Source organism: Haliaeetus albicilla, chromosome 21 (genome assembly GCF_947461875.1).
Source record: "Haliaeetus albicilla chromosome 21, bHalAlb1.1, whole genome shotgun sequence".
Classification (NCBI taxonomy): domain Eukaryota; kingdom Metazoa; phylum Chordata; class Aves; order Accipitriformes; family Accipitridae; genus Haliaeetus; species Haliaeetus albicilla.
In genome coordinates, this window is record NC_091503.1 from 25,315,390 (window position 1) to 25,342,627 (window position 27,238).

The 27,238-nt window shown below is 41.2% G+C and overlaps 1 protein-coding gene across 1 annotated transcript in view; it reads right to left on the minus strand.

The window, feature by feature from the left end:
- The window catches only part of COL15A1 (collagen type XV alpha 1 chain), a 157,466-nt gene that overhangs the window by 75,015 nt on the left and 55,213 nt on the right, over positions 1–27,238 (minus strand). The window contains exons 6-12 of the mRNA XM_069809271.1: positions 21,888–22,014; positions 20,510–20,616; positions 15,043–15,171; positions 14,390–14,416; positions 11,669–11,731; positions 4,145–4,222; positions 2,050–2,112 (exon numbers count right to left, since the gene is read on the minus strand). Coding sequence (XP_069665372.1) covers positions 2,050–2,112; positions 4,145–4,222; positions 11,669–11,731; positions 14,390–14,416; positions 15,043–15,171; positions 20,510–20,616; positions 21,888–22,014 — 594 coding nt within the window. The remainder of the gene's footprint in view (positions 1–2,049; positions 2,113–4,144; positions 4,223–11,668; positions 11,732–14,389; positions 14,417–15,042; positions 15,172–20,509; positions 20,617–21,887; positions 22,015–27,238) is intronic.

Sequence of the window (27,238 nt, forward strand, 5' to 3'; positions counted from 1 at the left end):
GGATCAACTACAGGATTCTTTTAAGAAGATGGTCACCTTGGATTTTCAGTACAGTCAACAGAGCCTTCTACAGGGAGCCATTCCAAGCACTCACCCATCTCAATAACTACACAGGGCATCTAAAGAGGCTAGTCTCCTAAATTAGGCAAGATAATTAACTTTCAGCACAGGCCAACTCCCTCCTGAAGAGCCTTGGGAATAAGGTATTCAGCACTTTGGAGGAAAGAAGAAACAGAGAAGAAGTCTTGAGGCAGAAATCAGCCTGAGAGAATGAAAAAGATCACTAGATGTGTTGCAAAAGAGAGGCCTCAGTGCTATAGCATTCTGGAGTTCATAGGAGACAGGCATCCAGGGAGTTCATTCTTCAGAAAGCTGCAATATTATTCATGAAACAGCTTCTAATCTAAGGGTGGAAATGCTCCATCCCAAAGACTGCATAAAAGATTACCTCTCACTCCATCTAGATGGATCAGTAAAAGCCTTCTCATTTACGTCTCTTCATCTTCAGCCACTTGGCTTCTCCTTTTCCTAATATTTGACCTTAACTGTAATATATCACCTGATTCATTATATATCTGACTGGTTCTGTGGATGGAAAACCACATTATTTGCAACCGCAATACCTATTTTATAGATTGCTACTTGGATTTTCAACAGGAACATGGTAAAAGTAGATCTGGCTGACTGTCTAGAGATAATGGGTGAAGAAGTGGCTCAAGAACAAAACAAAACATACAAAATAATTCTGGATCTGGCAGCAGGTACTAGCTAATTTATGTTATTTTTCTCCCCAAAAGCTACATTGTTCTGTGCAGGATCTATGGAAAGATAGCTTCTCCTCTGAAAAAAATAGTCCAGAAAAAAAAAGTAGAAAAAAATCCCCACTCCAAATGTTTCCTTTGCCATTCAACAGCTCAGAAGCAGAGCAAGAAAAACAAGCCAGATGTCCCATTTTTAATCCAGAGCCATGCTCATCTGAGTATGGTCTCTCAAGATATGTCAACTCTCTGCGAAGGGAAAGCACAAGACCAATGCACCAATTCAATACTTAAAGCTTACTTGAGGCTGTTGACACATAATGCTAAGAGTAACAGACTAAGCTGAAATGTTAAGCCAGTGCTCATCATCCCAGCTGTTCTGCTCTGTTCCTGGAGCCTGCTGATCCCGAGCACAGCCGAAAGCTGGTGAATCAGCTGCATTTTACAGCACAGCCCGCTGAAGTGAACTGAAAGGGATGCTGACTTTCCTGAATATTGTGTCTGCAAAATTAAGTAGTTCAGTAGATTCACAAAGCCATATAAGCTCTTTCTGAAGCTGACATAGACGCCTCCAGGAAAAGGATGAGGTGAACACCTAAGGCAGCAACTGCTTTGATTGTCCCAGTTTAACCAATGGCCAAGTGGGCCTTAATGGCCCAAGACTCATGGTTGCCTGCCTTGAATATTCCTTCCCCATGGCAGAAGTCTGGTCTCCCCATGTTACACAGCCCAGAGAACCTCACTCAGGAACATGTGCATGTTAAAGACTTATTAACATTCACTAAGCCAAAGCATCTCTCTCTGCCTTGATGTGACAGTGTTACAATTCTTCACAAAGGCAAGGATACAGGGAAGTGCAAAAGACCATCAAAATGGATCAACAGTGGAAGTTGCAGTACAAAGTATTTCATACAGACATACTTATTTTTTAGAACAGGTACTCCAAATCTGAAAAAGCAAAGAATAGTATCATTCCCATCTCTCTCCTTTTTACTGTGTTCTCCAAATCAGATTAAAAGGATTTTCTCATTTTAAAAAGTCCTCCTGCCATTATTTCTTTGTTGTCCTCTCTCTCTCACTTCTTCCCCACTCACATACACTTAGGCCTTTTCAGATCTTGAAATGAAACCCCCAGTGTTCCCTACAAAGCATTTCTGGATGCTGTGAATTAAGCATGTACACAATTTGCATTGTGAAATTGTATCACTGTCAATGAAAATGGACCTTCTACAGTCTGGATAGTAAAGCTCTTTATCATGCTAATGAGAAATAAACACCAATATATACTTACTCTTAAAATCTTGGTCTCTCCATCAATGTCTCCAGAGCCCGATTCTTCAGTTTCCAGTCTATTCTGAAATGAGGAGAATTCCATTTTAAAATACTGCTTCTGAAGACAACAAATGAAAACATCACTTGCCAATTACTGCAAATACAGTTATACTCAATATCCTTGCAGCACTGTCACTCGTGAAATAAGTTATAATACAACAAAAACATTTCAGCCATGTTTCTGGGGTTTCATACCATTTTAGACACTCAGCTCTGTATTTACCTGCAGATGCTCTATGAGTACAGTGATAACAGTCCTGCAGGACACACGTGCCACGTGACTGTTTGAGCGAACTGAAGATGAAGCAGTATCTCAGACAAACTTTAATTTTGGAAAGATACCTGTCAACATTAAGAATATCCTAAAATACATACCTAACAACTAGCCACTGTTTCCTAGAATGTGCCTCTTAGTTTAAAAGCCAGATTCTGAGATTCCTACAACTGGAATCCAAAGAGGCATTTTATAAAGGGAAACTAATATACTAAAGCATTTTCTAAAATATTTTGTTAGAAAGAGTTTGGTTTTAGCATCACGATCTAGCTGTACCCATCTATAAGACAATTTCATAGATTCAAGCTTCTTCAGCTTCAAACCATCTTCCTATATTATGGAACCTATAGTGCAAACTACAGTCAGCATACATACTGTCAAAGAATTTTTTAAAACTTTTAAAGAAAAAAAAGTATTTTTTCATGGAAAATTTGCCATGATTTGTCTGCATAGTATATCTCACAAAGCAAAATGAAGTCCAGTTATTCATTTTTTTAAATTATAGAACTTGCTATGAAAGTTTTATAGAACTCACAATTTTAAAAATTAAAAGGAATAAACCAAGATGTGCAACAAACAAGCTTGGCAGTTGAAATATGACTTTTCTACATGTGTGAGTTCTACCACATTTAAAATGAAATAATGTCAACTCATATAAAAATAAATTACAGATTCCCACTGAAAGTCCTTGATGAGTTTCATAGCTGTGTATGCTTTGTAAACTACAGCCCAAAGTACAGCGGGAATTCGTACCTGAATCAGCTGTAATAGTACCAAAGCTAATGTTTCAGAAGCCCAGGAGTCAGGGATGCATTCTGTGGCTGCACTGAGCCTTCTTTCAGAATAAAAGGCCTTGAAACTTGCTACCACAGATAACCCCAAAGTAAAGGCAGTGCAGGACCTGGTGTTCACTGCTACATTGAGAGAAGTGGCCTTTGGGTGAGAAAAGCTGTTGGACTGGAACACCTTGTCCTAATGGTCTGGTCTCTTGAAGTCAGTATCAGCGGAGGCTAAACAGTGCAGCCCTTCCCAACACTGTTACTCTATTTTTATGCTACAGAAACAGATTGGTATAATTTAGCAGATCCTAGATGAGGGGAGCATATAATCCATCTTGTTAAATACTCACAATACTCAGTGTGACAGATAGTTTTGTTTAGAAGTCCACCACAGGACTTCCACTGGTACCCAGTGGTGGGCTGTGTCTACATGTAAAATCAGCTCCCACACCATGAATTGAAAATTCAGGCCAGATTCCTTCTTCAGCTGCGTACACATGTATCCTCATGGAAACAGTGGGAAAGGTCCAAGTGCAGAAGAGAGATGAATCTGAAACACGTTCTTTAACATTGCCCGAGTACTGAGCATTCAAAATATGAACACTGTCATGACGCTGGTATGTGTTGTAGTATTTAATGACAGCAAATGTAAGTGATTGTCAAACAATTTCTGTGTTCAGTAGCGGGAAGAAATGAATAATTCAGGCTTATCATGCATTTTTGAGGAAATTTTTGTTTCTTATTCTCCCATATATTATTGCTTTTGCACAGGAGAGCACACACATTGACTGGCTTCTTAAAATGAGAATACTGGGTGTTTGTGTAGATTACTGTACTAACACACTTTAGCCAGACATTTATTTGCATTTCTGCATGAGTGTTTTAGAAAACATGATTATCTCTGTGGCAGTCAGGCTACTTTCCCAGAGGAAACCTCCTATTTAGTTCTGGATTCCTCTATGGCAAGCTGAGCTCATTGACAGAGAACCCCAAATACTCACTAATCCTCTGGAAGGAGCAGACGGTCCTGCGGGTCCCGGTAGTCCAGGGGGTCCTGGCAATCCCTTACCGGGGTCACCCTGAAACAGGAGTGAAGATAAATCAGCAAGGATTTAATCATATAAATGCAGGGCAGGGTTTTTCAGCACTAGCTGCAATCCGTGTGGATTTCTAGTCACAAGAAACAACACAAGTGTCTGCTTTGATGCTACGAGCAGAGTTGAACTTTGTTCCTTCTGAAGACAAGCTCCCAAGAAACACGATCTTTGCAGTGGCAAAGGAAGAAAGGACGACTTTCCCCTCTCTAACTTCTGCAATGAATTTGCAAATGTACAAGCAGCATTAGCAGCATTAGACTGTGTTTATTTCTTGTCAGAATAATGTTTTACTATGGATCTTGCATTTTTAGGTTACATTATATGCTCCTCCCCCCAATAAACAAGTAGAAAGTGTGGTCACACCACGGTACTCAATTAGTAAATTTCTTCAGTAAGCAAACGTCTTCATTTTATTGCTACCATCTGTAATGCTTTTTCCAATACCACCATGTCATGATTATTCTTCTACGTGTTGACCTTTATCTACTGCCAACACAATGAAAGGGCCTGTTCAGAACTGTGTCATTTTCTCTCATAATTACTACCATCTCCTCCTCTTTGGCTTTCTTACATCATCTCTGATGTTTTCCTGAGGTTAGTTTGAAGTGCTTCTGCTTAAAATATTTACGACTTTTATTACATTTTCTGCTTGACTTCAGCATTTTTCACGCAAGTCACGAGTTGAAGTTCTGCCTCAGCTTTTTAGATCTTAAGTTGGAAGCCTTTTATAAGGTATCTTTTCATTCTCAACTATCTACGTGCCTTTTTCTGGAGAATTCATGAAGCAGGATTTGGCCTTTGTGTTTTAAACTCTTTTAGGAGAAGGATGTGCCTCAGCATGCCCTAAAATGGGGCCAATAGGATCATAAGTAACTGGCAGACCAAAACATTATGATTGCTTAACATGCATGTTGTTTTCATCAAATGACTGGCACTCATTTAATTTCATTTTCTGAAGTCTTGTGTACCTTTAAAAGTGATTGATCCCACTTGCTTTTTACCTGATACATCTGACAGAGGGAACGCCAGGAGAAAATAACAGTGTCCTCCTCTCCCTCCCTGGCTGTCTCACGTTTCTTGCCTTTGGCATTCAGTAACCACAGTTCACCATTCTGAGGAGTTCCTCAATGTGCATTTTGGACACTCTTCCTTCCTACAACGTGATCTCGATTTCAGGACGGATGTACATTTAGAGGGGAAGAAACTGCAACTGCTCATATCCCAGAGCTTCTCTCACCGTTGGGAGTGAAAAGCTCAACCTTCCCTCTACCAATGCTTTCATGTAGCACAGGTTCCCACCCATCCATCCTGACACTGCAGAGCTGCAAGGTGTGACCTCCTTCCCACCTTGGACCAGGAGGAGAGAACCCAAACTGGTCACACTGAGCTTTTTTAAAGGGGTAAAAGTGTCAGAGGCATAACTGACACCGTTAGCCAGCCTCTACTGATCTATGCTTTACCCTCCAACCCACCAATTTGTTATCTGGGCTTATGAGCATTTTAATCATGTTCTCTGAATTCACATATTCAGTCGCATAGCAGGAAATACTGAATTTTACCTGCCTCTTGGTCACTTGTTCTTTTTGCTTGAGAATTCATTAGATAAATGTATTCATTCATTTCCTTGTTCCCTGTGGCTTTATCAAATGGTTCCTATAGTGATACTTCAGTCATATTCACAGAGAATGTATCTAATTAAGTTGGGGCTATTTTCACTGTCTGCCAGCAGGTTAATTTACAGATACGCTTCATTCATTTTAACATATGCTTTGCTTTTTCTCAGTGATTATTACGTTAGCTCCTGTCAGTGTTTTGTGCTTGTTTTCATGCAATTTCTTCCACTTTGTGCGTACTACAAGGAAGAAAAAACCCACCAGCTCTCACATTTGGATCACAGTCATGTCTAGTAAGCCTAATTGCATCCATTCCCAAGGAGCATCTCATGGCTGTATCTCTGCACTGAGCAAAGACCACAGTAAAAAAGTGACAGCCAGCTCCCCACTCTCCACTGACATGTAACACCCCGTTCATTGCCAGCTTTCCATTTTCAGTGGAGAAGAACCAGAAACAGGGAGGTGGATCCTGCTACTGTTCCTCAAATTTAAATATTATTATGCTGAAAAAGTGCTGTCTGCCTTTAGAGAGCATAACTGGTTTGAATTTTTTGTGTGTGTGCACAGATCAATTCCTTAAGCTTTGCTCACCCTACCGACATATCAGGTCCTAGGAAATCACTCTGACTGCGATAATGAAATAATTTTCTGGACAACTAATAATTTAAAAATTATTCACATGTCTAAAAGAGGATCAGAGCAGTGTCTTCTTGTTTGTCCTTCTTTCTGCTGCAGGAATTGGGTCTGGTTGCCAAGAAAAAGCTCTGCATATGAAGCTGTCAGTGTTCCTTAGTGCTTCTGAACATATTGTTAGGATTTTTAGCACCTGTTTGTTAACTTATCTTCACAATGCCTCCTTCAAGTATCCCTTGAAAATATTAGCCCAATTTTAAAAATGGAAAACAAAGCTTAAGATGTCTTTAGTAAAAAAGCCATATAAGTAATCAGGAATGGACTACAGGAGTCTTTTGCTTCCAGATATAACCTTAGCTCACTACAGCTAAGCTGCTTCTCCTCCTGCCAAAATGTTCTCCTTCTGATGCCTATTCTAATCAATAAAATAAGGCTGGGGACCATTCTTTGGCCCTGAGATAAGGCAGAACAGACTGGCTGTGTTCACAGCACTTAGGTACTTGGCCCTGGGCCTCCTTTTAGCCCTATATATTCAAAGCTAATGTTTTGAGTATGGGTTTTTTTGTGCAATTTTTGTGAATTAACATGAGAACTATACTGCAGACCATCAGCATGATGAGTATTTGAAAGTAAAAAGCCTGATGGGGTAGCCCTTGGGGAGCACGTAGAATGAACAGAGCCAACCTACGCACAGTCTCACCTTGCAGCATATTGGGAAGAGTTAACAACTGATGCTACCCCTGAACAACGCTGAGGCACTATCTGGGAGAGGTCTATTTGACATGGGCCAAAATGTTGTCAGGGACCACACTTGCAAGTCTGAACCATCAGCAATTCAGCCAGTTCCCGGGCTGGTTTCATTTGGCAGTGGAGATGTAGCAAGTGTTGCTGGAGACCAAAATCGTTACCTAACAAGAGTTGCAGCTGCAGCAACTGCAAAATAAAGCTTCTTTTGCTAATTTACACTTTGCTTATAAGTAGCAGAAATGTAAACAATTATAACCTTGAAATCTTTTCCATTTGCTTTGTTTTCATTAAAAGCAGTCTGACTGATTTTATGGCTTACTAACATGAATTATTTACGTCAGTACCAAGCATCCTGGAAATGACTCTGGTCACAAGAATGACTAAAGCAGATTTGCAGGAAACTTGTGAAGCTTATTGTCAAACAATGTTTAGGCCATTTTTTTTTCAGCTTTTTCACTGCGTGATTGACAAACACCACAGGGGAAACTGAGCCTTTGCTAGAGGGGCTATAGTAGTTCCACAGCGCAGAAGAACCAAAGGAGGCTCCTGGCAAGTGTCCATAGAGAGGGAAGGCACTATCTGCATCAGCTCTGTATCAGGAAAGAAGAATGTAGAGAATTAGCCAAATGGGGAGGGAGGGTTATAGAGACTCATGGGCCACAGACACCTGTGCAGGTCCTGGGCTACGTCCAGAGATTCCACTCCTGCTCAAGAGGTTAGGCAAAAGTCATGGAACAGCTGACAAGTGTGTAGATATGTCGTGAAGGATTGACCAATATTGCAAGACACAAAGTGTCTGAGACCAGTGCCAGCTCAAAAGAAAGCACGAATCCCTGCCACCAGTGGGGCTATGCAGGATGGTACCTTTTTCTCAGAGACTGCTGTACCACATGTTATCAACCTTAGGAGGAGGTACTATTCCTGCATGTCACGGTCCCAGTGATGGCTCTCCAAAAGCAGAACAGCCATTGTTTCACCCTGCTGTGCGCTCCACTCATGCAAGGGAATGGCGAGTTGGCAGGCTCTTGAGTCCACATGGCTCCTGGGGCAAAATCAGTCTGCCGCTCCCACAATACGGTGAAGTGCTGTTCTCTGGATACAGTGTTGTCCAAAAAGGGCAACTACCAAGACATTAATTCCTAACGTCTATTGTTCATCACTCAAGATCTTGTTAACTCATTTGTCGCAGAATATTTTTCCTTGAACTATACTTTGCCTTTGAGTTATACTGATATATGTATAATTACTAATATTATATATAGAATTGTTATTATTAATAAAACCTAGAAACCATATATGGTGTTTGTGTGATTTATCTTAGAAGCACTGAACTGGCTGGGAAATTCTGTAGAAAATCCATCTCTTTTGGAAAGTGATTGTATTGGTTACACATTTTGGCATGACATGAAAATATGACAGAGGTTATTCACAAAGGAAGAAAAAAATCGTCTCATAATGCCATCATAAAGTGTTGTGGTATTTACCTTACAGCTTATAGTATTGAATGCCACATAAGTCATAGCAGTGACATCCACTTACAAACTCAGTAGTCATTTTGAGGGACCCGTTAGAGTAGGGACAGTTTTAGCTACATGACTGCCATAAATCAGTGCATGTTACTCCTTCTAGCTTTGGAAACCTTACTTAGTCTATCTTGTACTCTAATAGCACAAAGAGTTATGCCACACTACTTAGAGTATGTTACTGTTAAAATGTATCTAGAACTGCTGTAATATTTTTCAGGTGAGATTAATGGCATTGCAGACCTTCATGGTATCATAATCCCTTCTTTCAGTGTCTGAACTGCAGAACACTTAGATGATGCCATGCACCAATTGCTGCATTTCCAGCAGCTTGAGGGAGGTTATCCTTCTGCTCTACTCATCTCAGGTACTGTGTCCAGGTTTGGGCTCCCCAGTACAAGAAATATAGGGACATACTGGAGTGACCCCAGTTAAAGGCCACAAAGACAACAGAAGGACTGGAGCTTCTGACTTATGAGGGGAGGGTGAGAGAGATCAAACTATTTAGCGTAGAGAAAAGATGACTTGGGGGGGGATCTTCTCAATGTGCATACATAGGTGATCGGTGGGAATGAAGAATACTGAGCCAGACTCTTCTCAGTGGTATCCAGAGAAAGAACAAGAGGGAATGGGCATAAATTGAAAAATAAAAAATTCCATTTAAATGTACACCCCCCCTTTTTTTACTCTAAGGGTGATCAAACACTTAAACAGGTTACCCAGAGAAGTTGTGGAATCTCTATCCTTGGAGATATTAAAACCAAACTGGATACAGTGCTGGGCAATTTGCTCCAGCTGCCTCTGCTTTGAGCAGGGGTGCTGGACTAGACAATCTCCAGAGAGGCCTTCCCACCTCAGTGATTCTGGGATACTGTGATCCATGCAACAGGTTTTGGCACTGACAGAGATGTAAATAGCTGTCGCGGTTTAACCCCAGCCAGCAACTAAACACCACGCAGCTGCTCGCTCACTCCCCTCCCACCCAGTGGGATGGGGGAGAGAATCGGAAGGAAAAAGGTAAAACTCGTGGGTTGAGATAAGAACGGTCTAACAGAACAGAAAGGAAGAATCTAATAATGATAATAATAACAATAATAAAATGACAATACTAACAAAAGGACTGGAATATACAAACCAAGTGAGGCACAGTGCAATTGCTCACCACTCGCTGACCGATGCCCAGTTGATTCCTGAGCAGCGATCCCTGCCCTCGGCCAACTCCCCCCAGTTTCTATACTGGGCATGACATCCCATGGTATGGAATACCCCTTTGGCCAGTTTGGGTCAGCTGTCCTGGCTGTGTCCCCTCCCAGCTTCTTGTGCCCCTCCAGCCTTCTTGCTGGCTGGGCAGGAGAAGCTGAAAAATCCTTGACTTTGTCTAAACACTACTCAGCAACAACTGAAAGCATCAGTGTGTTATCAACATTGTTTTCATGCTAAAGCCAAAAAATAACACTATACCAGGTACTAGAAAGAAAATTAACTCTATCCCAGCCAAAACCAGGACAGTAGCACCCTGTCAAAGTCCTCCACAAATACCACAGTCCTTAATCTGGAATTTACTTCTCATTAATTTCTTCCCTGCAGTCTACAGCCTTCTGATTTCTGCTGCTAAATTCTGCCAGTGCAGTCCGGGTTTGGGGATAAGGTAAAGAGTGGGGAGGAATAGAGAGACAAAGTGGAGAGAAAGAGACTCCTGGCTCAGCAAGTCCATCAAACTGCCCTTTGCTGATCTGAGACTGCTCAGAGGTTCAGAAACGAGGCTCTGAAGTGCCTGCACAGAGCGCCTGTAATGCCTGTTGCCAACTGATCCAACATCTTACTGATAATTTGCCTTCCCAGCCTGCCTTTCCTGAAGAGCCCGCATCCATACAGTGCAGCACGGTGGTTGTGAGCTACCCCACCACGTCTCTGTAACCTCGGGGAGGGGACAGCCCCGTAACCATGCACGGATTCCCACCTCCTCCTGTTTGTCTCCCACGCCGCCTGCTTTTGTGAACGTGTCCCTGAGGTGGGTCCCAGACATGCTGCTTTCACCAGGGGAGTGGAAAAGTGTCCCCCATCATGTCGTACCTGAGATGCTTCCTAACCTCCTGACATGCTCTTGCTTCTCTTCAGTTTATTATAAGCCTCTGCTCAACATATCTTTCCATTACAACAGAAAGGCTGTTCAGCTGGACAGAGAGATGGGGGGTTGCCATGCTGTCTCGTGACCTGATACCTGTGCTGGAGATTAATTTTGCCTTTGAAATTATTCTGGACCCTTTCAAATTGAATCTGAATACGTGAGCTTTACATGGGTTACGTTCGTGAATTTATGAAGCCTGAGTTTTTTTGGTAAACAGATGAGACAGATTATTAATTTGGCACTTGGAGTAACTGCCTGAATGCCAATTTTGTGTACAACATGTGCTTTAATGATAGATTAATCCATTATAGCTCACTTCAGCTCAGAAGTGATACAAGTTGTTACTTAAGATGGTTTAACTCATGTTTCAATTATGTTAATTTCCTAAGGGTAACATAATTATACTGCCTCTGTTAAATCACTTAGCTGGTGGAATCAGTTGCACACTGTTTTATATATTGTTATATATAAATATATATATAAAAACCAATATTGTTATATATAACAAATGACTTTTATTTATGAAGTGTTAAGTATCCCTTCCTTAGCTCTCCTGTGAAAGCCCGGCTTTTTCTACTGCTGAAGTTTATTCATATTCTTGAAAAATCCTTATGATACTGTTATGGCTGCCCTTCATGCAGATTCATGGGTGAACAGTGGGATGTTTAAATTCTTCCTGTGATTCCCTATTATTATTATTTTTTCTCTCAGAGTGTACCAAATTAACACATGTCCAAGCATAAATGGTATCTGTTTGATTGTTAGTTATTAACAGGACACATACCTTTTCGCCTTTTAGGCCTGCTTTTCCTTTCAGTCCTGGTAACCCCTGGCGTCCATTTTTACCCTAAAAGGAAATAAATTTTTTAATTAGACATTATCTTTTATGCAGGTTAAACTGGCTGTACACTTAGCAGCAGAGACTGGATGTAAGGGTGCTAGGTTCTAACTCCTGGTTTGTGCAGTGGGAGGAGATATGGGACTTGCACCTCTGTGCAGTTGGCAGTGCACAAAATGTGCCTCTCACATCTACTCTGCCCACAGCAAAGTGGCAGTGAAGCCTGTTTGGGGGATACAGATGGAAACGCTTGGCAGGCTGCATTTGGATTTGACAGGATGCCAACTGGACCACACAGCACCGATGGCAAATGTTTTGAAAGCTATAATGTTCCACTAGAACAAATAGTGACAGCTGTCTGAAAAGTCCTCTTTAAATTTTCTGTGTCTTAGCCATTTACTTATCTAGAGGTAAGAAAGTCTTCATTTATTCCAAAGTTGCTGAATATGCTTATGGCAGGTAAATTCCAGGCTAGAATTCTGCCTCTTCCCTAACAACTTTCAAACTATGAGAAAATGGACACTTGGAAGAAATCTACTTTTAATTTCATACAGAAGTGATAGTCAACATAGAATAGTGAGAGATATTTGCAACACACCACTGCAAACTGTTGCCCTGACTACACCAAATCATACCACTGGTATTAGCCTGTTCCCACCCTGCACTGAAATCATTTTTGCCTTGACCCACTTGAATATATTCAGTTCCTACCAAGTAGGATGCTTCCTGAGGACATGTGTCTGACAGGGATGTGTGGTACTACATAGCATTTCACCCCATTTTCCATTCTAAACTTTACCAGTCAAATTAATCCCAAATAACCTTTCTATACATGTTCATCTTATCTACATATAACGCGCATATGCTCTTCCTATGGAGGCTGGATCATTGGCTAGAAAGAACTCCCACCAGCTTTAAAGTCAGTGCTATTATGAAGTGGTGTTATTTATAAATTCAGTTAGGACACTGGAAAAAAATTCAGAAGACAAATAAATTCTGTTTTCCCTAATGGCATTTTGGGGAGGTGGACAGCTGTGATTATGGACTGTAGTGCTCAAGTTTTAGGACTGTACTAATTTTAAAGATGGGGTATATAAACACATCATGGAGAAAAAAGGTATCTGTAAGACTGAAAGGTTTTTTTCTCCTATTATTATTTTTCCTGTAGACTAACTGGTATCAAGTTTATAGAAAAGTGGCAAACACATGGCCAATATAAATCTAGTGCATATTAATTTTATTGCTGAGTGAAGCCCCATCAATCCGATAGTAAAGTTGCATAGGTGTATGCAAGATTGGAACCCAGCTGCACATGGCAAAAGAGTATCTGTAAAAAATACAGGACAATGGTTCATTTCAGAAGATATAACAAAATGCCTATGGTAGGATATTGGATTGTTTTACAAGGGTTTGTTTACAAGGACAAAACAATTGCTTTTGAAGCATTTGAATTACATTTGAAGAATTTGCTATAAGACATTTCCCCATTATTTTGATTTCATAGAATTTCTTTGAAAATGTTCTGCTTGAAAGTAGTCAGACTTCTGTTAATACAGAAAATGTAAACCTCTTGTCCGTAAACACCCTAATGACACATAATCTGAGTTAAGGCTAAATATTTGCAAAACCAGCTACATTTCTCTGAACATACCAACGTATGCAGGCAGCATTCATGCAGGACCTGAATAATGCATCCCACGAATGACTACGGAATTATTTTTTTAGTATCTTAACACATACCAGTTTCATTTGAGGTTCACTTGCAGGGGTCAGGAACGAAGTTCATAGCAGTGGTGCATGGCAGGGTACGAAAGGAGGAGCAGGCATGGTGGTGGTGACAGCCTCTGGGTAGGAAGGTCTTGGAGAGGGGAAAGATGCACAAAGTGGCAGCAACAGATAATAAGGAAACGAAGAAGCCAGGTAGTAAAGCATCAGCAGAAGACAGATACGCAACAGCAGCTGAGACACTAGTGGAATATGATAGCTAGGGATTGTTATTATGTGCATTGCTGGGCAATACTTCACCACGGAGGACGTATATGCAATCTATCAGCGGCTCGTGGTGAACTGACCTACGGATGGGAGTCGTCTGAAGAAGGGAGGAAGGAACAATACAGGAAGATGACAGCAAATGTGACACAAGAGAGGGTAAAATAGAGGAACACAGAGGAGGGAAAGCAGGAAGGATGAAGCTGAAGGTGCTGTTGAATTACTGCGCAAGGGTTGAGGGGTGAGAGGCACATCTGGAAAGTTAATAGCAGCTGAGTTTAGGAGCAGACAACGTGGTGGCATGTGTCTATGAAGGGTCAATGAAGCACTTTGTTTTTCCCTGGAAGAGGTCTGGGTCTGAGTACGTCCTCTTTTTGAAGTTCCTCTCTACAAAAAAGCCAGCCTCACCAGAGCTGGACTCCTTGTACAGCTGCTTATGGCATGCCATGCCTCTTACTTTCTTTGCAACTGGGAAATCATAAATTTCTCTTAGAAACCTGGGTCCTCCTCTCTTGGCAACCTGAGGAAGTCAACTAGAGCACCAGAGCTGCATTCGAAAGAGAGCACACGGAGAAAGCACTTTGCTGCTTAAGCTTCAATGTAGCTGAGTCTCTGATAAAAAATGTTGTTGGGGTTTTTTTCTTCACTTAACCAAAATATGTATAAAAGAGTACTTACGGGTAACCCATTTTTACCAGGAATGCCCTAAAATAAAACATCTTTGTTAGAAAGGTAAATAAAACATTGTAATAAAGAAGCAACAAAAGAGAAAAACAATTGACTATAGCTTGATGTATCATGCAGTGACAAAATAACAAACCAGAACTTTAACAAATAATATGTCACAGCGTGATCCATTTTGCACCTCTGTTTAATTGGATACACCTTGCGCTGATGGTTCAGAAGGGTATGAAGTGTGAAACATCCTGGATCTACAGAAGCCACTGAAGGAGGCATGTGAGTTCTGAAGTCCAGCAGCTTTGAACATGCTCAAACATGATAGCTGGGAGGGTGGTGCAGCACTGCAAAGGCTGCCCAAAGAGTTTGTGGGATTACCGCTCTAAGAACGTTAGTAAGTTGGCAGAGCAGTTGTTTCCCTCGTGCTTTCTGATGACTGTCTCTCATCAGGCCCTTGTACAGCTGTTGACACATGTGCAAAGCAGACATGACACTCTTGCGTTGATTTGGTGGGGCTAAAAACCCATCTTGTTGAAGTATAACTGATGACAGTGTGTGAGGCTGTGGAGTTTGAGCCCTTTATGCATGTGTGATGGATGACTATTACCCTTTCTAAAATGCATACATTCTTTCAATGGACAGAAAATACTCACAGGCTGACCATGTTGCCCAAGTTTCCCTGGAGGCCCAGGAGGTCCTTGATCTTTTTTCTGCACATCTTCCACTCCTGGCCTTCCTGGAGATCCTGTGGGCCCATCTTCTCCTTCCTGGCCTTTCTGGCCCTGAGTAATTAAAATGTTAAACATGAAAAATGTGTTGCATTACTTTTCCCATTTTTTGTTCTTTTCCTCCCCTCTCTTCCCTCTCTCCTAGAACCCCTGCTTTGTTCAATGCATTCAGAAACCTGTTAGGCACCATAAAAAAAATATACTCCATTCAGCAAAGGCAGTCCATATTAGAGGTCATTCATGCAAGTACAAGAAAATTGCTCACTGAGCTGGAAGAAAGGAGAGCTGGTTACCTAGATGCAAATGACCATGGTCTAATTCCCTATCTGCACAAATCTGCACAGTCTAAATCAGTAATGTAGGTTTGAAAAAGACCAGTTTCACAAACTCAGTCTGTCTGGGAGAAAATTGTGGAAGTTAAAAAGAGATGTTTAGGAATGCTTTAGCCAACTCCCCTGAGATCTAAAACTCTAACAAAAGAGGGTTACATAGCCAGCTTGGTTAAAAAGAAAAGTGACAGAAGGTGAAACGAGGAGTAAAAATGGACAACAAGCAAGAACAAAAATTGCTAAGCATCAGTATTTGGTCAAGAGAAAGCAAGAATAATAAAAAGAATATTTTAAATACACCAGGAACAAATAAACCCTTTCAGTGGTGAAGGTTGGACACTAATACATATTTAAATTCAAATCCACTATACAGGACAGAACATTTAACTCATTTTTGTATCATATTTTGAAACTAGCACTAGGATTTACTCACATTTTACAGCAGCAATGAAATATTTTGTGTTCCACTAGTAACTAATTAAACTAGGAGGGATGTAATGTAGTAACTATCCAAGCATTTTAAAGTTAGCAGGATGACAGCTTTCAGCAAAGGAGCTGTTAGCTGATTTTTAAAAGATCTTTCTGGGTTTTGTCACTAGGAAAGTTCCCAAAGACCAGAGATTTTTTCATCTGGTCTCATTAGAGATTTTTTTCCCATCTGGAAAAGTGTTGGAAGAGAACCTAGTTAACTAAGCTGTAGGTAGGATCATCGCCTGAGTGAGATAACAGGATTGTTGATACAGGTTGTTAGAGTACTGAAGAAGCCAGCGGATGTTATGGCAGGACCCCTCTTGATCATCTACCAAAGGTCTTGGGAGTCTGGGGAGGTCCCTGCTGGCTGGAACCTAGCCAGTGTTGCTCCAATCTACAAAAAGGGTGTGAGGGAAGACCTAGGGAACTACAGACCTGCTAGTCTAACTCAGTTCCTGGAAAAATTATGGAGAAGATTATACTGAGTACTACTGAAAAGTATTTAAAGAATAATGCAGTCATCAGGCACAGTCAACATGGGTTTACAAAGGGTAAGTCCTGTTTAACTAATTTAATATTCTACGATAAGGTCACCCACCTGGTGGGTGAAGGGAAGGCAGTGGATGTAGTTTTTCTGGATTTTAGTAAGGCTTTTGATACTGTCCCTCACAGCTTCCTTCTGGACAAGTTGTCCAACTGTGAGATGAGCAGGTAGACAGTGCGCTGGGTGAATGACAGGGCTCAAAGGGTTGCAGTGAACAGGGCAACATCTGGCTGGCAACCGGTCACCAGCGGTGTTCTCAGGGTTCAATTCAAGGGCCAGTTCTGTTCAATATATTTATCAACGATCTGGATGCAGGAGTTGAATGCACCATTCGCAAGTTTGCTGATGGTACCAAACTGGGAGGTGCTGTTGACTGTCTTGAGGGACAAGAGGCCTTGCAGAAGGATCTAGATAGATTGGAGCATTGGGCTGATTAATGGGATGAAATAACAAGTCTGAATGCTGGATTCTGCACCTGGGATGGAGTAACACTAGGCACAAGTATAAACTGGGAGAGGAGTGGCTGGAGAGCAGCCCTGCAGAAAGGGATCTGGGGGTGCTGGTTGACAGCAGCTCAATAGGAGCCAGCAGTGTGACCTGGCAGCCAAGGGGGCAAACCCCATCCTGGGGGGCATCAAACACAGCGTAACCCACCGGTGAAAAAGGGTGGTTATCCTGCTGTATTCAGTGCTGGTACAGCCTCACCTTGAGTATTGTGTGCAGTTCTGGGCCCCACATTTTAGGAAGGATGTGAAGGTCCTTGAATGTGTCCAGAGGAGGGCACCAAAGCTGGAGAAGGAGCTGGAAGGCATGTCCTGTGAGGAGTGGCCGAGGACACGGGGTTTGTCTAGTTTGGAGAAAAGGAGGCTGAGGGGCTACCTCATTGCTCCCTACAGCTTCCTCATGAGGGGAAGGGGAGAGGGAGGTGCTGAGCTCTTCTCCCTGGTACCCAGTGCCAGGACGTGTGGGAATGGCTCAAAACTGCACCACGGGACATTCAGACTTGACATGAAGAACTATTTCTTTATCAAGAGGGTGCCCAAACCCTGGAACAGGCTTCCTAGAGAGGTGGTCAACACCCCAAACCTGTCAGTGTTTAAGAGGCATTTGGACAATGCCCTTAATAACATGTTTCAACTTTTGGTCAGCCTTGAATTGGTCAGGCAGTTGGACTAGATGATTGTTGTAGGTCCCTTCCAACTGAAATATTCTATTCTATTCTAAAGTCAAAGTATGAACATAATGAATGCTAAATCAGCATTTTTTGTCTGACTAACAGGTCATAATTTTCTTTGTTATGTGTGCTTGATAACAGAAACACTGTTGATCCGACTTCAGCAAGTTTTCCTAAGGGGCATTTGTCCAAGTTCTATACAACACTGAAAAAAAAAATGCTGTGCCTCATCAGCATCACCCATATTAATTGGATTACAAATTGCATAACTGGTACAATGGAAATCTTGTACAATGGTAAACTTACAGGAGGTAGGGCCACTTCTACCATGTACTCACAAAGACCAGTTTTCAATGCAGTAACAATTTTTAAATTATTATTTTATAAAAGACTGTTCATTAGCATATTGTATAGCCATCTTGGGTATCTATGTAGTGAAAAGAATGTGGAAATTGGAGTAAGTTCAAGAAAAAAAGTTGTAAAGATGAGAAAGTAGCAAAACTACTTGTCACAATAGATTTAAGATTTTTATGTCACACCTCTTAAATCAAGACTGGATTTCTATTTAAGAAAAATACCCCAAAGCTGAAAAACCCAGATTGTAAGAACAATAGTTCATCCTGATGTTAAAATCACTGCATTTAAAAAAATGTGAATGCAGGCATGAAAATGTTAGAGGAATCATATTTGGAAGTCCTCCAACAAATATTAAAGCCTCTTGTATGTCAGCTCCAATGGATGATCCTTAATCTAAAGTTTTACCATTTGTTATAATTTACCACAACAAACACAGAAACGCTAGAAGACCCTGTAAGGAGCAACCTTAAACACTTGAATAGAACATACAGTGTAGAATAGAATAAAAAGTTCTGTCATTCTTGATGCTTTATGTTTTCTGGCAAACAGAAGCAGTCATAACCGACTGCAGTTTCAAGCAATACGAAAAACGGACTTTTGGCGTAGGAGTCACAAAGGCAAGAGAAAGGAAAGGTCGTCATTTATTTTCTTCTTAGAAAAAAATCTGTGTTGGCTGTTGGATCAGGAATGTTAATTAATGGAAAATGTACTGCTAGCTGATTATTTTGAAATATGTCAACAAGTAGGGCAAGTATTTGAGGAGCTGGGGCCCTCCAGCTCACACAGGATTCCAAACAAGGGGCATATGTAATTTTAATTTGCAGAATCACACAAAATTCAGGTTACACATTACCTTAGAAATGCAATAGGCACAACATCTTTCAAAGCCCAGTATCTCACCAGAGAGGGTGACTGCAACATATGGCATAGCCATCCCCTTCAGGGTTTCTAGAGCCTGCAGTTGTGTAGGCTGGAGTATCCCTATTTAGGAGTTAAAAGGGCTGCAATTTTTCTTACCACTGTGTGAACCTCAAAGTAGAGACAGGCTACAGCCTTGCATTTTCTCTTAATTTCCTTGTCTAGGAGACAGGCCCAAATGGAGTATCTAATTTTATAAGGCATTTGTCAAAAAGTGATTTTGAAAATGTGACTAGTCTCAATGCTTTGCATGTAATTTATAGCTATTCCTGGTCCTAGTTACTCCTGGTCCTGGCAGAACTGAATTGCCAATTAAATTGCAGCCCATCTTTGTCAGAGTTTCCTCTGTTCAGTAGTGTACAACTCACTTGATGGTGGCACACAGACTTCCTAGAATCTCTTTTTCCATCAGGAGGGATCCTGAAAGGAATCAGGACAGCCTGACCAGGATTTTTGGAAAGCATCTCTGACAGGTGAGAGATGTCCAAATATTACCTCTTCTACAGTACTTCTAAAAAAATGTGCTGGCAGCCTAGAGAGAAGCTAGGCATGGCTGTAAACAGCATTTATTCACGTAACTGCTCTGACACAGACATGAGTAATACAGGGACCCCAAACAACTTTACTGCCTTGCCTCAACTTTGATCCTTTGTAAGGCCATCTGGAGATGGAAAGGTTGTTCAGTCTTAATATTTTCTTAGTCAAAGCATCTTTTTATTGTGAATGCCAGGAAAGCTGCTGGTTACTTTTTAAATGTATTTTTCATCTCCGGGTGTTAATGTACGCAGGTGTCAGGAGGCAGCATACGCTGCTTTCTTAAAGAAATAACTCGGAGCGGCAGACACTTCTCCAGTGCAGTCCACGCAGCCATTCCCTTGTCAAGACATGATCAACCTCTTGGATGGTAATTCAAGTAAGATTGGGTTTATAATGGGATGATTTCCATAAACTATAAATTTTCAGATTAGTTTGTGGGCAACTAAGGAAAGCCAGCGATACACATTTTAGGCACGGATTCCCCCAGAGTTGAGCGTGTTTTAGTGCTAGTCTTCTGTTTGGGTCACCCGATAATGGAGCACTGTGATAATGAAGTGCTTCTTTGCACTTGGTACTTCACACAGAAGCACTTGGTGAGCACTCGGAGGGTGTAATTTTACATCTGTTTATATGCCACACTTCTGAGAAGGAAGCAGGACTTTCACCTGCAAGGCAGTTACTGTGAGTAAGACCAAGATGCCTGCTTTTAGGGAATAAAAATTGTGGGCTTTTATGGTGAGGATTTATGTTGATTATTTTCTTTGTTTCTCACTTTCTTAAATGCAAAAGGAAAAAATGCAAAACTGAAAGAATTAATTCATTTTTTTAGTCAAAAAACCTCAAGCCCATCTCAATGGTTATAGATCCAAACTTCTGCATAGTACTAGTGCTTTTCACTCTGATGTCATGCAAGAACATTCAAGAATTTTAAAAGTAACTTCTGTATTAACATGCTGCTAAGGTGGAATTGATAAAGGTACCAACTCAGAAAAGCACCTAAAATTCATGTTTTCCTGCTCTTGGGACAAAAGACAAGGCATATGATAAACCCATTGTACAGACCTCCTCTCTGCTTACTCCAGCTCCAGAGCCATCTTCTTCTTGTAAGATTTTCTGTGAGACAGTGGTAGACTCACTGTTGTCTTGTCCAGTTTCCGTGACAGCTGAATCTAAATAAAATAATCACTTATTAATAGGAGACAGAGCAAAATAAAACCTGCCCAGAGGTATTTATCGGGGCACAGATGCTGCAAGTTGTATGAAAAGAGAAATTATTTATATCATGACCAAAATACATTCCAAATATTAATATTGGTCATTTTGTGACTCTGAAAATTTTAAAAGGAAAGAAAAAGAGAAAAGTGAGAATAAAATTATAAAACAAAAGCATTTTTAAGACTGTATTGCATCGTCTTCTTTGCCTCAAGCTCTAGTTTAATGGTTGCCTATTTTTCATCTATATAAAATAAAAAATAAGAGGTATCTAAACAGGTAATATCTGAAGTATGTATGAAATTTAAATAGGAACATTATCTTTGGCCTTCTTAAGATAAATAGCTTTGTTTTTTGTTTTCTAGGAGTGCACTGAAATTGTGTTACTAGTGGAGGAAGGGATTCCTCATGCATTGTGCCCTGCTCTTATTACTTTGCTGCCTACACTTGCATCCAAAACACCCCATTGGTGCACAAGGCAGATTCACATCCTTTCCAGGGAACATAAGTAGGATATGTTTATTCAGTGGTGGTATTCAGTTTTACATGAAAGGCTGTGCTTCACTATAACAGAAGGTCATCAAAGTAAATACTCATCTGAAATTCCTCTTAAAGGTGCCACACGGCTTTAGAGCCAATACCGCTATTTGCAGAGGTATGTCTCAAGAAGTGTCGTGCTTCTCACTGACCTGAGCAGAGCAAAGAGGACTTTTTTTGTTTCATTTCCTTTGGCTAACACTTGCATTTTACTGGAGTGTGTTAGAGTATCAGAGCAGCAGCTTCTCAAGTCAGCTTCTTTGTTTTATCCTTTTTTTTTTTTCATTTTAAAATATAATCCATAGTTCTGTGACTGAAACTTCCACACTATAGATGGGTAAATCTATTCTCTGCATGTTTAACAATGACTGAGATAAGCCCCTATATGGAGTGAAAAGCGAGAGATGTGTTGAATGGTGGCTGTAGTTGCTACCACTTACGTTTGCTGCTATTAGCAGGTTGCAGTCTAACAGACTGCAGTTTCAAAGACCAAATGTTTGTTGAGCCAGTTCTTTTCTAACACACAGGATGTCCAAAACCATAGGATTTTCCATTCCTGGCAGCACCCAAAATATGACAGTGGCTTTTCATACAAAAGGAAATGACAGGCTCAGACCTAGAGAACGTAAATGACCACCCTCCCCCCTACCTCCCCCCACCCCCCCCAAAAAAAGGAAAAAAGAGGCAGTGCCTTGTTCTTCAAGTTTAGCTGCTTCAGAGGTTTCTTCTGAGCTGTGATTTCCAGAGAAATCGTTTTCTTCCAAGTAAGACAATATAGTTGGGGGGGCTTCCACTGGCTCAGGCAACATATCTTCAGGCTAAAAAAAAAATCATAAAATCCCAAAGAACTGTTTAGAGAGAAGGCTTACCACATATTTTAAAGCACAAATCAGTAGATTACCTTCCTCAAAGCATAGTAATCAGAACTACCACATTTATGAAGCAAAACAGAAATCAAGATCTTTCCCACTTAATATCTTGCCAGTATCTGTCCTTACTCTTATGCTGCCCCTAGAAACATTAACTGTCATTGCCATCATAAAACCTGAAATTTGTTAATGGCCAATATATACACCCCCTTCCATTTTTAATTTATTTCACCTTCTGTTTAACTTTTCCTCTTTACAGTACGCATCTAGTTTTTGCTTATCAGCAGATGTCACACTAATTTGGTCAAGCTCTTGAGAAAAACTAGCACAATACCTTCGAACTCCATTCCTCCAAACCAAGTGATGTTCACCTGACAAACCCATAGAGAGGGAGAAAACCACAAGGAACGTAAAGTTATCACTGCAGGTCTAAGAGCCTAGAGCTGGCTGGTAGCCACCCTTCCCCATGCTGGCTGTGGGTGGGCAAGAGGTGGCCATTTCGATAACCTGGTATCAGCCGCACACAGGAATGTAAAGAACCTACTCCCTACTGGAATTAGAGACCTGGAGAAGCGCTGTCTCAGCGTAGCGAGGAGATTACTTCATGCGAACCTGCATTTGCAACTTAAATAAAATTTAAACGTGATTATGTTGCCATGGTAACATCGAGCAGAGTTAATGGGCCAAGCATCCCGGTCTTGAGCCAGGTTAAGATGTGCAAAATGGCATAATAGGGCTCGCTGAAGTAGTTCCCGAGTTGTCGGCAAAAGGAAGAGAGGTAACATCATTGGCATGATTTTTATCCCACTGGTTTGTAACCTTATAATTGAGGAAAAACTTCAGGATACTTCTTGTTATTAAGAAACATATTGAAAATAGGCTTTAGGGCTCCATTTGAAGGGGAAAGGAAATCTTTTCCACAGTGGGCTGGATCTGATCCCCACTATTTGATTTCAGTTTTACTTGCTCGACTTGAGGAAGAAACAAATGCATGTTTCCTCTGCTCTTATTTCTCTTATAACTATACACCTTGTTCTTGACATTCTGCGTAGGAATGTTTCAATTAATCTTTACAGACCGAGAAACCTTTTATGCAGCCTGCTTATCTGAACCATAGTAAACTTAGAGTGTTAAGCTAGTCACGTATTACAGGGTTTGGGGTTTTAAAATCCTTAATAAGACTGGGTCTTGGCTACTTTGAGAAAGGAGGACTAACTTCTCCCTTTAAACGCAATATCCAGTGACCTCCCTCTTCTGAGGCAGAATAACCAATACTTCAGACGAACAGTAGAAAATAATTCACATGATTCAGAATGTGCTCAATTGTACAGTCTATAAAGTATTCCTGATGTTTGTTTCTCACTGGAAAAAGAAATAAAGCAACAGTAGGACAAAGATTTAAGTGCTTCATTTTGAGAAATAATTAAAAAAAGCTATAAAATGGACACCTCCCCTTCCCTCCCCCCAGTATTAATAGATATCCCCAATCTAACTCTCTGCACTAGAAAACAATGGGAAGAATAAAGATATTTACTTGAAGATTGTGGAAAAGCAACCCAAACCTTAGGCTACACTCATAAGAATGTAAACTTAATAGATAATAGCAATTACCTGCCTGATAGAATTATAAGAATTAAGATAATGAAAAAAAGTACATTTGTGATTTAGTGAATGGATTGATTGGAAGAAAACCGCAACAAAATGTCTTGAAATAATCCCAGTCAGTTTAGACATGAAGACATACCCGTGGAATAAAGAATTAGTAGCTAACAACCACACACAAAGATTAGTGATCAACATCAGGCAATGGAGTTGAAAGGATGTGTCTAGTAAAAGACTAGTAGGGTGGATATCCTCTACTTGTCTACACGCACTCTGTCGTGGTTTAAGCCCAGCCGATAACAAACCGCCACGCAGCCGCTCCTCCCCCCGGCCACGGTGGGATGGGGAGGAGAAAATATAAAGAAACGCTCGTGGGTCGAGACAGGGACAGGGAGGGATCACTCCCCACTTACAGTCACGGTGATATAGAGACCGAACTGCTTATTGCTTAATGATTGTCTCTCTGTAACTTTACATACTGAGGACTGGTGTTTGTCAAGGATTAAGCCTGTCAGAGCTGGTACTTGGGAGTGATGAGCAAGAAGGAGCCATGAGCGATCACAAAACTTAATTAAATGTTTGATGAATTTACGATCTTGTTGAGAAGGCACAAGCAGAGGCCTTGCTTGAATAGATAGGGCCGGAAAAGGTAAGAACTCCTGCCTTTGTTCTCGTCCTTGTAGATAATTTATCTTAAACTAGCCATATGGTTTTACACCACTAATGAAAACTTAGATAATAAGAGCACTAACAAGCATTAATGTATCAAAACATGTAAAGGACCATACCGCGCAGAATCACCTGAGGAGGGTCAACTAGCGGACAAGTGAGGAAGACTATGGAAGACCACCAGAGGACTCCTGAAGACCACCAGAGACCTTCAATGTGCCTGCGTAAAGGACATCTACATATGCTAATAGTTTCCTGGAAAACTAATGAATATGTAATAACATTTCTCAGAAATCTAGTGAATATGTATGTAGAACATGTACTTAACCTGCACAATTAGACCCGACGGTGTGCACGATAGGTGGAGCGATCCCCTGTGCATCCAGCGCTGCCAATAAAGAATACCTACTTAATCTTGAAGTAATATTTTGGCACCCAAGACTGATCTCACATGTTTGGAAAATCAAAGGAAAATGTCACGCTTTTACTCCCTGGGAGCGGTATATGGTGATGAACAATAGCTATTACAATTTTACATCCCTGTTCGTGTAAATCATAGATGTATTACTAATTTTTTAGCAAAGTAACAATAACACTTGCTCATTAAAATAGAAATTTTCTACCTTTTGTACTCTGCAACAGTGAATATTATGCTGAGATTATGCTGAGAAACAACATTGTTGTGTGGTGGTTTTGTCTGGGATAGAGTTAATTTTCTTCATAGTAGCTGGTACGGGGCTACGTTTTGGATTTGTGCTGAAAACAGTGTTGATAACACAGGGAGGTTTTGGCTACTGCTGAGCAGTGCTTACCCAGAGCCAAGGGCTTTTCTGCCTCTCCCCCCACCCCACCAGCGAGCAGGCTGGGGGGGGCACAAGGAGTCGAGAGGGGACACAGCCGGGACAGCTGACCCTGATGGACCCAAGGGATGTTCCAGACCATAGGATGTCATGCTCAGCATGTAAAGCTGGGGGGAGAAGGAGGAAGGGGAGGACATTGGGAGTGATGGTGTTTGTCTTCCCAAGTCACTGTTCGGCGTGCTGGAGCCCTGCTGTCCTGGAGATGGATGAACACCTGCCTGCCCATGGGGAGTGGGGAATGAATTCCTTGTTTTGCTTTGCTTGTGTGCGCAGCTTTTGCTTTACCTATTAAACTGCCTTTATCTCAGCCCATGAGTTTTCTCACTTTCACCCTCCTGATCCTTTGCCCCATCCCACCAGCAGGGGAGTGACTGAGTGGCTGCGTGGGGCTTACTTGCCAGCTGGGGTTAAACCATGACATCTTGCAAAAGGAGGAATAAAACCCAAAAATTCTACGATTGCTGTGTGCAATTTTGAGCAGTGTAGTAATTATGATTGTTAAACAGAAGCTTAAAGCAATAGCTAAAAAAATTCCATTTTTTCTGGATAGACTAGAGAAGTTAGACATCTTTCCTGAATTAGCTGCAGTTGTATCCAAATGAGAAAAAGTGAAAGCACAAAAAGATTTCATGGTTTAAATTTTTGTGGTATGATGCAAAATGGAGAGGAGCCATCAAAGCACCAGGTGATTTTGCTGCCATTCAGAAGAACCCCAGCTGGCTGCAGAAATAAGCAGACAAGTATCTCCTGAAGTTCAGCAAGGTAAAATGCAAAAGTAAATGCAAGTCCTGCATCCGGGGAGGAATTACCCCATGCAGCAACTGGCTGGAAAGCAGCTTTGCAGGAAAGGATGCAGGTAGACAAGTGGAAGAAGAGCCAGCACCATGCCCTTCTGCCAAAGGCAGCCAGCACCATCCTGGTCTGCGTTAGGAAGAGTATCACCAGCAGGTTGAGGGAGGCGATCCTTCTTGTCCTGGTTTCAGCTGGGATAGGGTTAATCTCTAACCATTGCTTCTGTATTAAGCAATGGTGAGACACCCATCTTGAGTACTGTGTCCAGGTCTGGGCTCACCAGTACATGGACATATTGGACCAAGTCCACCAAAGGATCATGTAGATCATTAAGGAACCAGGGCTTTTAACCTATGAGAGGAAGATAAGAGAGTGAGGACTGCCTCAAGAAGAGAAGGCTCAGAGCAATCTTATCAATGTGTACAAAATCCTGATAGGAGGGAGTAAAGAAGGCAGAGCCAGACCCTTCTCAGTGGTACCCAGTGAAGGGAAAAGAGACAAGGGACACAAATTAAAATACAAGAAATTCCAGTTCTACATCGGAAAAAAACTACACTGGATCAGAGGCAGTGGAGTCTCTATCCTTGAAGTAATCCAAACCCCACTGGAACTGAGTAACCTGCTCACTGAGCAACCTGCTGTCCTTGACTCTGCTTTGAGAAGGGAGTTGGACAGGACAATCTTCAGAACTTCCTTTCAAACTCAGCTAGTCTGTGATTCTGTGAAAAGCACAAGGCAGGCCAAAAAGAGTTTAATGAGCTCTATGTAAAAGGCATAAAAATTAATAACAAATCTCTTTTCAAATGCATCAGGAGCAGGAAGCCAGGTCAGTGACAATTAAGTTGTAAAAAGAGTTCTCAGAGAATTTTCAGCCATAGCATAAAAAAAAAATAAGTTTTTTTGCATTCACGTTGAGCATGGAAGAGTTAAAATTCCTGCAAAAGATTATTCTTGGGGAAACTCAGCAGAGGATGTGTATAAAACTGAAGTCTTTTTAAGAAAAGGGTAGGAAACACACTGACAAAGTGAGTGGCAACAAATCATCACAACCAAACAGTATTCACCCATGAGTTCTGAAGGATTCAACAACGAAAGTGCTGAAGTATGTGCAATATCAGGGAAAGGTGAGCACGGTTTCTGTAAAGTCATTTCTCACAAACCTACTGGCTTTCTCTAAAGGAATCAATGAGAACTTGGATAAAAGCATTAAGAATGCTTGATATAAGCTGCAGGGAAAGCTTCATGGTGAG